At 40.3% G+C, this 12415-nt stretch overlaps 1 protein-coding gene across 1 annotated transcript in view; it reads right to left on the reverse strand.

Annotated features, from left to right (window-relative positions):
• LOC121321832 (netrin receptor UNC5B-b-like) overlaps window positions 1-4628 on the reverse strand; it is a 56715-nt gene extending 52087 nt beyond the window's left edge. Inside the window, exon 1 of the mRNA XM_041261087.1 lies at window positions 3700-4628. Within this exon, the coding sequence (XP_041117021.1) occupies window positions 3700-3787 (88 nt within the window). The 5' untranslated portion in view covers window positions 3788-4628. The remainder of the gene's footprint in view (window positions 1-3699) is intronic.
• Between the last annotated feature and the right edge of the window lie 7787 nt (window positions 4629-12415).

Here is a 12415-nt window from a genome sequence, read left to right on the forward strand (position 1 = left end):
CTGTAAAACTAGCCTCTGGCAGAAGGAAGGCGATGGCTCCTTAAGACAGGACCAGTTTCCATAACTCTTGAGGGGGTTAATGTGGTGTTTGTAAATAAATGTTGACAGTTTCCTTTCTTAGAGAACACATTGTTTAGTTAAGATAAATTAGCAGGCCACTGTTCGACCATCAGCAAGAACAGAGACAGCATTGGGACACCCGAATTCAATCAAAATAATCATTCATAAAGCGGCGCGTGACATTATGAAATCAAAATCAACGACGTTCTAAATTCCTTAAATGGATTTAAAAAAGAAAAAAAAAAGACAAAACTCCAACGTGACAAAACTAGAACTGCCCTGGCTTGTCAGTTTCAATTTCAGCAGAAAACCACTCCTTCATAAGCGAGCAGCTTCAATCAATAGCGACGCACAAGCTCTTCTCCAACAGGCTACCGAGCGCTCTTTTCTCCGAGGGGGGAGAAACACACGCTGCGTTTAATTGATGCTTTGCCGTGTTCATGTACTGCTGAGCTTTGCTACAAGCCGACTGACCAGACAAGTAGTCAATAGTTACACGAACCCTAAAAAAATCACTCGCCTCTGTTAGCTACAGCGTGTCAGAAACGTGTACGAATGCCACACCAAATCACAAATTGAGTCAAACCAACGTAGCATTCTGCGGCCGTGTTGATTTAATTACACAGTAGCGTTGTGTGTAAAATAGCACGTATTTGCATCATTTGGAGTAAGACTCACAAGAGTTAGTAAACGTATAAAGCATAGTAAAGCATGGTAAAGCAGAGGCATACACTGTGTTTGATAAGCATAAAGCAACTTGTCAAACTATGGTAAATGGTGAATAGTATAACCATTGGAAAAGCATGGGAAAACTGCTAAAATACCTTGATCATTTTTATAAGGGTAATGTTTTTCAAATCTCACTCATTTGGATATTTTGACATTGGCAATTGTATTTTGATTTGGTGATTGTACTTAACACATTTCGACAGCTTAAACCGAGTGTTTAAACGTCTGTGTGTGTGCACGGTTCAACAAATGAGTCACGTCTATGCAAGGGCGCTGGAACTAGGGGTTCTGGGGGTGCGGCAGCACCCCCTTGGCTGTGCATGGCTTCCAACATATACAGGGGTTACAGTTTTGTTTAATGGCTTTCAGCACCCCCACTTTAAAAACTGTTCCAGTGCCACTATGTAAACTTGTTTCCAAATGTTTATTATTATTATATTATTATTATTATTATTATTATTATTATTATTATTATTATTATTATTATATTTTATTCGGTACATCATTCATAGTTTACTGCACCCAGATCAACAATGCCGAACCATATGCTGGTTGTCGAAACGTGTGGATTTTACCTAATATGGCTTTTGTGACCTAACGCAATGGATACGTATATCGTCACTTCAGACTTGCGTTTTGCTTATAGCAGTGAAGTATAAAAATTCCTCTGAGTCTATATATATTGACACACCTTATCAACTCCGTGACGAGACGCCCTAGTTGACATACATATATCCGAGAGATATCTATAGATATATATATATATATATATATATAGTATATATATTATATATATATATATATATATATATATATATATATATATAGGCAGTAGTTTCCATAAAATTACCCTTAATTACCGCGTGGGATACTGGTATGAGTTATTGCGCAAGCCAAACGCACAACTTAAGTGAGACTTGTGTGCTTCTTTGTACAAAGCCGGAGTCTGCAAAAGTAATTAATACAGTAGCACGATTCAATCTGTGCGTGTGGTTCATAAACTGTGTCGCCAATAACAGTCAAGTTGCAAGCAGACACTGTGCAGCCCGCTCCAAACTTCACATCCGGAATGCATTACAGGAAGCGCGATAACATCTATCCTAAATAAAGGACTTTCTCATTTTTCCTTTTGGGGTGGATTAAGGGAGAGAGAAGTGAGCGGAAAGTATTTAAAAATCTATTTTATTTTGGGGGTGGGTAGATTTTTGTTTGTTTCTAAAGGTGCTGATTGTTTTCTCTCTCTGCAATACATTTTAAGTGCAATGGGAGTTTACCCAATTTCTCCAAACTCTGAATGGCTTAGCATTCGCTTTCAATCAACACAATACAGGCCTTATGTACTCATATTAAATCATTACGATAATCCCTTCGGCAGCCGCGCTAGGACCAGCACTAAACAGACACTGATTATATGCATTTTGATGTATTAATCGTCATTACACTGTGGGGGGTGGGTGCATTTCTTCTCGCCACATATTTTGTAAATCAGACGGGTTAAATGAAACCCACGCAGTTGCCAGCATGTGCGAGTACAATAGAAAAAGTAAAGAAAGTTTTATCCCGATACCTCAGAATAACCTGTGCACAGGTACGAGTTCTCTGGGCGTTCTATAGAACCATCTGATCTGCATCCTCCAGCTGCAGAACACTGTTTTCAATACAGATGGTTTTACAGAACGGATTCAACGTGAACCCAACTGGTTCCATATTAGATCAGCGGATCCAAAATATTTTATATTTAAATGTCCTAATTAAGTATCACATGTTTCTCCTCTGCCCCATTAAGAATGAACGATACAGGGTGTGTTCAAAGTAACACAGGGATGTGTTTGAGTAGGCTGTGTGTGTGTGTACGGTTAACACATGGTATACGTCTTCCTTCATGAAGTCGATAGTGTATTCCTTTTATGAACAAGTACAAATTCAAGTAACATGCGAAGTTCTGGGTGTAAAATACTGCAGCATTTTGCTGTGGAATCTACTGAGGGAGCAAAGCGATTCAGGTCCACACGCACACTAAGCGCAGCAGCACCACACATACACACATACATTACAACCTGCTTGGCCTTTCTGCCTTATACTCTATTCATGTGCTCATGTGTTTTCATCTGGTTAACTTTCAATAACAATAACACTTGTAATATGTTATATTTTTAAATCTAATTTACATACAGTATAAAACAAAATAACAGTTTCTCTTTAAAAAAAAAACTGAAGTATCAGCACACAAAAAAACCCCAAAAAACACGGCCTCTATAAACTTGACGAAGCACAGACTCCCCTTGTCAATTTAAATTGCCCTGAAAACTGAACCCGATTTGTGAGAAGAGAGCAGCCTCATACAGACGTGGTATGCCCGCCTGTTAACTCAGGTGTACTCTGCTGGGCTGAGTATACGCCCGTTGTTATACCATTAGGACCAACTGAAGCGTCAGAAGCTTCATATCAGGAGCCCAATTAATTATCTGGCGCTCTCTGGATTAACACTGAAGTCAGTACTTGCAGTAGAGCGAGCTTTCTGAGGTCCTGAAGACAGGACTGTCTCTGTATTAAACACCCATTCAGGTTCCGGACTCAGCTTCTATACAGTAATACAATAACTGTGGCAAAACACAGAAATATGTAACTCAAAGTCTAATGTTAGATGAGATATGAGCCACACTGAACATTAAGTTTGTGCAGATTTATTATTATTATTATTATTATTATTATTATTATTATTATTATTATTATTATTATTTCAACTAACCTGAAAATAGCAAACGTTCTTGGTAATGTACCTGTCGAAGAGGCAATTTATCTAGCATGTGTAAAATAGAAACACTATGGAAATTAAATGTGATCATAAAAATGCTAATGTTAAGTTTGCGTCTAATTTGTGTTTGTGTTGTGAGTGTGTCTTCTCCTTACCTGCTTCGGTGACTCGTGGGTTACAAAACACAAGATAAACCATCAGCAGACCGAGCGCCGCGGACCGCTGTATCCGAGATGAGTGCATCGCTTCCCGGCTAAGTAACTGTCCAAGGTCCCGGGGAATTCGCCGACACTGGCCTCCCTTCCACCTCTGTATCGGGTTGAAGGTTTTAAAGGTATTTCTTAATTGTACTTATATTTTATTATTATTATTATTATTATTATTATTATTATTATTATTATTATTATTTTTATATAGAAGGACACAGTTTCTAAACTGAATATGGAGAGTATATTTCGTATGTATGTTATATGCCGGCTATTAAAAAGTACCAATTGTAGCAGTTATATATCCCTTTGAGTCACAAAAGTGATACCACAAAAAAAAAAAAAAAAAAAACTGAAAATATTTTCAGTTTGTATTGACTTCTTGAATCTGCTTCACTACCCCATCAAAAAATAAATCGTGAAACTGAATACGAAGGAAAAACCAACAAGAAAACTTGTAAAAAAAACAAAAAAGTTCCCTAGATATCGTATAATTTCGTCATTTCATAAATTATTCACGTTCGTACTACCAAACACACAAGCACGCAAAGTTATATCAGTCGGTGTGGCGTTTTCAAAAAGCCCGTCATGCTTGCAAAGAAAGTCGGAAAATAACGAGAACTCAAGATTTCTTCCGACTTCAGCAGCTGTGCTGTTGAAACGCGGCTGCTACACTGCCAGTGTATTCTGACAACGCGTTTCTCCGCTCCGTGCCTTGCTGTGTGTATGCCTCCGTCTCTGCATCCTCTCTCGGACTGCTTTACTTCGACAATGCCAAGGTGTAAACACGAACAGCAAAAAAGCCAATAGCTTACAACCCCCAGAGCGCAGAAAAAAACCGAGACTCCCTTTTCCTGCTTTCCTCAGATTCCACGCTCCAACCAACCAGCCAATCCGCGACTCAAAAATCCAGCAGAACGAAAAATCAAAGGCGATAAAGCGAGAGGAAGGCAAGCTACAAAACCCGGAGCAGCGGATCACTCTGAAAACACGGAGATGGAGTTCGTGCTTTAACTCCATATAACAATATCGTTTCTCACGACTATAGCATATTGTTTTAATAAGTACATAAGCGTTACATGATCTAACAAAGGGACAATGTAGCTATATTTTCAAGCGTGTATGTCTTGTTTTAGACCGCACTGGAACTTATATAGAAGTTAACAGTGGCGTTTTATAGTTTAGTTTATCCCGGAAAATCTGCACAGTATTTTTTACAGTTTCCCTCACGCGTTCCCAATGGTTATACTATGCTTTTACCACAGTTTGTTTATAACAATGAATACATACCGTGCCGCTGTGCTGTGTTGAGAGGGCATGACATATAATTATGCACGTGGAAACAAAAACGATGCTGTAATCACAGTGCAATTATAACCGCTTCATATTCCCTTTACTCTTTAATTACTCGGTTTTATTTATTTTCATAATCCCTTGGATTGGTATATTTAACTTCAACCAGCGGGCGTGTTCATTTCAGTTAAAAACAAAGTGAAGTTAAAAACAAGTGCTTCCATTCTTCACTTTGTAAAAGATTATGTTTTGACAGAGTAAAGCACGTTTTCATTGGATACAATGCTAATGTGTTGTATCGCTGGAGTTCTGCACCAAGATTACGGAACACTCTTCCTGGGTGATCAAGGACTCAGAATTCGGGTATTTTGAAATCACGTCGTAGAACGTACTTTCATACATTAGCATTTCCTAGGGTTATACCTCTAAATTATAGGTCTTATTTATTGATGCTTTGTGATGTTTCTACATGAAAGGCGCTATATAGAATAACATTTATTATTATCAAACGATAACACCACACTGATACATTTTGCACATTTGTTGTTCAATACATGTATTATTATTATTATTATTATTATTATTATTATTATTATTATTATTATTATTATTATTATTATTAAGTCATTTAGTTCAAGCTGAGACTGAGTTTCCTGACAATGACCGCCAGAGGGAGACCTTTTACACTTTACTTATCTGTATCCTCATACAACTACAGACTGATCACATTATTATTACCTCAACAAGTGTTAACAATAAGTCAGTGCTTTTCAATGAGCCTCATGGGGTTCTGAGCACTAAAAAGTTACATGCCCTGTGCCTAAATGCACTGTTGCTAAAGAATATACACAACGCATACAAAATGTTGTTCGTATTGTTGTCCTCTGAACTGCTCCGGCAATCAAACAAGTTTATTTGATTGTTTTATTCAGTTTTATCTGCTGTAGAAAATACAGCTAGAAAATACAACCGTGCTCTGACTTTTGGGGACTGGACCAGTGAGAGAACCCTACATGTGACCTGTAGTCAGGACCAATCAGGGCGCAAAATTACAGTCCGGGCATTTGCAAAGCGAGTCTATAAACGACCCAGTGTGCTCGATTTTTTGTGGGGCGTCTTCGTGGTAAGGGACGCGTTTGCGTGGAAGGAGTAGGGCTTGGGTCTGTGAAAGATGCCATTAATTGCTGAAGAGCAGCAAGCGCTCTAGGTCATAACTAAGATTCGTACCTAACAGGAAGTTTAGTTTATTTAGTTCTATACCGAGAAGGTAGCGAGTTGCAAAGGTAAACCAAGCTGATGCAGTTTGAAGTACTCTGCTGGTCTAGGGAAGTGGGCCCAATTGTCTAGGTCTGGTTCCTCTGCAGACGTCCAGACCAAGAACAGTTATAAGAAAATAAATAAAAGAAAGAATGAAACAGCGAAAGAACTGTTGGCATTGAAATGAAAAAGAGAAAGAAAGAAAGAAAGAAAGAAAGAAAGAAAGAAAGAAAGAAAGAAAGAAAGAAAGCAGTGTTATACTCTGGCACTCCTGTGGACCTCTGACTGCTTCACTCTCGAATGGCCCTAAGCCGCCCAGCAGGAGTCAGATGTCACTCTCTGTTCCCCTGCACCACCTCTCAATAATTCAGTGACCAGAGGTTTGTAATCTCGATCAATAATTAATGGATGATAATGTTGTACAACTTCAGCATGACAGTTTGGTTTAGTGTGAAGAAGTGTGTGCTATCCCCAGCTGGGAAAAAAGAGGGAGAAAAACACAGTAGCTTGTGTTTCTTTGACATCCAGAATATAGCGTAACCCATCGCAGCTCCAGTGTGAACTACGCAGCAGAGCAACATCTGAACTTGCATTTAAATGACCTGGATTCAATTCAACTTGAATAGGTGTTGGGTCTAAAGAAGCCAAGAATCAGGCCTGGTTATTACTTCTTCGTCTTCTTCTTGGACTGTAATCTGGTCAGTTCGGAAATTAGGGAAGAAAAAGCATTGTGTCTTTGAGAAGGTTTCAGATGCATTAAAAATGAAAAACTGAAAATTCAAACAACCGCCCCACTCCCTAGACTCGGTATGGTTCCGGACTCGAACGAAGCTTCGGCATCGTGCACACAGACCAGAGGAGTGGCTGTAATGAATTCCATATAATACAAAAAAAAAAAAAAAAAAGAAAAAGTGTGAGCGTCTGTGTGGAACCCTGACTTAAACTCAAAAGATATTTGCATAACAAAAGCTCCACAATATCTGTTCAGTACACTCTGTCCTTCTCTTGAGAAATTGCACAATTACATATTAATATATATCTGTCAAAAAACTGGAACAGGTTTAAGTCCTTCTTCACTTCATTGACTGCCGCTGTGGATTAGAAACCCTTTCCTATTCTAAACTCTCAGGCTATCAGAGGTGCATTTGCTAGCAAACTTAAAGGACCTCTAACTTGTTAGCATTAATAGCGATATTACAGACAATAAATATAAAAAGCAAAGTAATTGCAATCACCCTCATACAAGTTTTCCATAGTAAAAGCATGGCAAAGTGTAATAAAGCATTGTAAAAAATAGCGAGGTATGATAAAACATATTTATAAACATGGGAACTAGGGTAAAGTACAGTAAATGTGTAGTATAACTATTGGTAAAAGGGGGGAAAAACTGTAAAAATACCATGCAAAAACACCATGGTAAACTTTTATAAGAGCATTACCACTCTGAAGTATTGAATACATTCTCATCTTTGTGTAAAATTTCAATATATTCACCACCTGCACATCAGCATGATGGCTGCTTAATATGCAGCCAAAAAAATACAAGCTTCTTCCCTTCTTCCCCCCCCCCCCCCCCCCCCTTCCATTCCGCTACACCTCCCAGATACCCAGGGGGCCCAGCCTGGCCCTAGCCCAGTAGAAATGCACCTCCACAGGCATCGTTGGGAAAGCGGCAGGCTTGACTGGGAATGAGAGGGGGGTGGAGGAGGGGAGGGGAGGAGGGGAGGCTCATTGCCCCGTCCCATGGTTGAGCGGCACTGTCAGCGCGTGATGGATGCCTCCTCGGAGACGCGGCGCTCTACCGTGAGCTGGTGCCAGTGCCGGCACTGCTGCAGAGTGCTCAGGTATTCATACTGTGAGCCAGAGCGATCATGTCAAAGTACAGCACCGTCAATAAGCATGACTGACTCTATCAGGAGATCAACAACAACCAGGCAAAAATCAGCACTGAAACACAGCTGATGAGTGGAGCATGTGCCACAAATACTGTCCATTACATTATTATTATTATTATTATTATTATTATTATTATTATTATTATTATTATTATTATTATTATTATTATTATTTCTGGATTCTGTTGCTTCAATGTTCAGTTATTATCATTTTTCTCTATATATCTGTTTTTGCATGCCTTTTAAGCTTGCTTGGAGAATCCTAACTGATTCCATTCAAATCATTATTTTGGTGTGACCTGTCAGATCTCCCCACCTCCTCTCTCTTAAAGACGGTCTACATTTTTGGTTGACTATCAACCAATAGCAATGACAAAGCGACTTGTTTCGCCCATTATTATTAAGATACTGGTAATGGCAATGCTGGAGCTGAGAATGGCATTTTAATGCTCAATTATATTCTTTTCACACAGAAATACAGTTTTACTGGGGTATTTGCCATTCACTACTGAAAGGTGTTCTCAGTAGAACTGTAACTGCCAACTAACGGTCAAGTTAATTGAAAATGTATTCATAGCTGACAGCTCAGAAAGTTGGGGGAGAGATAATTGAAAATTATTTTTCATTTGACCTATCAGAAAATCTAATTATTAGTGGGAGGTGAGTGAAGCTGGTGTTTTTTAATAGACTTTATAGAGCTGTACAATACCTGTGAACAGGCTCCCAGATTATCAGGCAATCTCATTTTTTAATTATCCTTCCTATTATTAGGGTGATCATTTTTGCATGGCTCCATTAATGGGCTATTGTTTCTGTTGTGTTTGTTAATGTAATGTATTCATTTTTAAAATAATGCTTCATATTCAACAGTGTGGATGTGTCAGTGTATGCATGTCTAGCTGACTGTCTGTGTGTCTGCCTGTCTGTGTCTCAGTCTGTCTGTTTACCTGTGTGTCCGTCTATCTGTCTGTCTGTGTGTCTGCTTGTCTGTGTCTCAGTCTGTCTGTTTACCTGTGTGTCCGTCTATCTGTCTGTCTGTGTGTCTGCTTGTCTGTGTCTCAGTCTGTCTGTTTACCTGTGTGTCTGTCCATCTGTCTGTCTGCGTGTCTGCCTGTCTGTGTCTCAGTCTGTCTGTTTACCTGTGTGTCTGTCCGTCTGTCTGTTTCTCAGTCTGCCTGTTTGCCTGTGTGTCTGTCCATCTGTCTGTATCTCTGTCTGTCTGTCTGCCTGTCTGCCTGTCTGTGTCTCAGTCTGTCTGTCTGTCTGTGTGTCTGCCTGTCTGTGTCTCAGTCTGTCTGTTTACCTGTGTGTCTGTCCGTCTGTCTGTCTGTGTGTCTGCTTGTCTGTGTCTCAGTCTGTCTGTTTATCTGTATGTCTGTCCGTCTGTCTGTGTTTCTGTCTGCAGTCTTTCTCTGTCTGTGTTTCTATCTCTGACAGTCAGCCAGTTTGTCTGTCTGTGTGTCTGTCTATCTGCCTGTCTGTATGTGTCTGTCTTTCTGTTTTTTTGTTTCTGTGTCTGCCTGTGTGTGCGCCCGTCTGTCAGTGTTTCTGATAGTCTTTGTGTCTGTGAGTCAGCCAGTTTGTCTGTCTGCCTCTGACTCTCTTTGTCAATGCCTGTGATTGCCTGATTGTCTGTCTTTCTGTATGTCTGTCAGTGTCTCTGCCTGTGCTGGTGTGCTTGTGTAACCTTGAAAGAGGCTGCTGTGTGATGGATGGAGTGCTCCTGCTCTCCTGTTCCCCTGCACCCCAGTGGAGACGATGACAAAACACAATTTCATCTGCAGTGATGCTAACGGACATTTTAAAAGGTGCGCTGCTTTACATAATTAGGGTAGAACTACCTTACAGGGAACAGTGTGTGTGTTAGAGCAAAACCCACCTGCTCAAACTCTTAGGAACAAAGAAGCAGCTTGTGTGCCTCACCACAATGTTTGCTGCTCCACTTGTTTTGTAATGTTGGAGAATCCTAGCTGCCAGGACCAAACAGCCTCCCTAAATTCCAACAAGATTCCGACAGACAGACAAGTTCCGGAAGACAGACAGACAGACAGACAAAGAGAGTTCCGGAAGACAGACAGACAGACAGACAAAGAGAATGGTTCCAAGCCTGCCCCAGATGAAATGCCACAGCACATGGTGGAGCAGTGAAGAGACGCAGGAGAAAGAGAAGAAAGTAGAGAGGTATGGTAAAGCATATTAATAAACATGGCAAACCATGGGGAACTATGGTAAATGCATAGCATAACCACGAGAAAATCAGGGAAAAAATACAGTGGCAAACTTTTATAAGGGAAGGAAAGAGTATAAGACTCAATGAGAGCCTCCCTTTTTCTTTCCCCTCCTCTTCCTCTGCTCTTCTAGCTCTTCTAGCAGAAAGAGACTGTTAAGTGAGTATGAAAGCCACACAATCATTTTAATGATAGCAAACATGTCGGTGACATTCATCCCTACTGCCACTTGAAGCAAGTCTATTTGGCTGCTATTTTTAGTAGTGACGTTTAGTCTACAGTGCAGACATTTCTGTCTTTTTTTCTTCCTGTTTTTATATTTTGCTGTCACTTTGTGTGTGCTGTAATAGCTATCGATAGGTGTTGAAGGAGATGGGGAGGGAGATTTAATTAACCTCAGTGCCAGCTCCTCAGGTCCACGGCTCAGCAGCCTGGGTGCTGATAATGCCCACAACAGCAAGTGCGAGAGAAGGCAGAAGAGAGGAGGGAGAAGGAAAAGAGAGGAAGGAAAGGGAGAGAAGAGGGAGAAAAGAGGAGGGAGAGGGAGAAGAGAGGAGGGAGAGGGAGAGAGGAGGGAGAAGAGGGGAAGGAAAGGGAGAAGAGAGGGAGAGAGGAGGGAGAAAAGAGGAGGAAGAGGGAGAAAAGAGGAGGGAAAGGGAGAGAGGAGGGAGAAGAGGGGAAGGAGAGGGAGGGAGGAGGGAGAAAGAGGATGGAGGATTAGTGATAAATGGAAATAGAGAGGGAAAGAAAGAAAGAAAGAAAGAAAGAAAGAAAGAAAGAAAGAAAGAAAGAAAGAAAGAAAAAGAAAGAAAGATAACGAGCAAGAGGAGGCCATACGGTCCATCAATGCTGGTATCCAATTAGTTCAGAACTGTCTCTAGTAGTCGGGTCTTCAAGGATCCCAACATCTCTATTGCTATGGTGATTACAGTGTCACCTCTCTCTCACTCTCAGATGAATAGACGGAGAGGTGGAGAGAACGAGACTCATTTTCACACTTCGTCCTGCTTTCATTCACAGCAGGTATTGAATTCCTCGAGTCTTCATGTCCCGACACGTTATAATGCTGGGAGGGGGGGAGGCGAGGGCAAAAGCTTACCAAGCAATCAACGCAGGGCACAGGAGCGGGGGGCTCTCCAGGGTATTAATCCTGAGATTCATCATCCTGGGATCTCACGTTATCCAGTTACACCTTGCATTCAATACAACTGAAAAACACTATATTGACTTATATATACAGTACAGCTCAAATGAAAAACCCAAACAACCCACATTCTATTAACAACAAATAAAACATTAAAAAGGTGATTTTGTTTCTGGAAAACTAAAAAAAAAAAAAAAAAAAAAAATAGTGAATGCAGTTTTCAGAAATGTTTTTTCAAATTTTTTTATTAAGAAAAAAGAAAATGTAAGTGAGGGTTAGTGTGGCTTTAACAGGATAAGCCCCATCAGTGAGTAAAAAGTTGTCTTATGCACCAAATGTGGGAATACTGATTGCCTTTATCACTAAATGAAGAGGAAGCAGTGCCCCCTACACACTGCAGTAATAGAGTAACAGGGGTAACATCTGATGTTATTTTCAGAGGACGACATCACAAAGGACTGTAATGAACACTAATTGTTAAATAGCTTAATTCCCCTTACAACATGTCATCCAATTTTGACCTATCATACCTATACAGTGGTGTCTTACCCCTCTATTGCATTTGATTCACTCACATCCCTCCGCCTCCCTCAACTTCACCCTTGCAGCTCCCCCTTGGTACTATCTGTTAATATATTATTAATGATTATGTGACATATAGAAATGAATAACTGCCTCCTACGCCCGGCCTGCTGGATGAGGCAGTAGACCTTCAAACCACTGGGTTTGAGGCAGTTATTTATTTCTGTATGTCGCATAATCCCGAATAAAATATTCATCATTCACATTACTGTGATGTGGGGCTTTGTCCTGATCTACCAAACGTGGCTTTTATACGTTAAATTTGA

Source organism: Polyodon spathula, chromosome 10, assembly GCF_017654505.1.
Source record: "Polyodon spathula isolate WHYD16114869_AA chromosome 10, ASM1765450v1, whole genome shotgun sequence".
Taxonomy (NCBI): Eukaryota; Metazoa; Chordata; class Actinopteri; order Acipenseriformes; family Polyodontidae; genus Polyodon; species Polyodon spathula.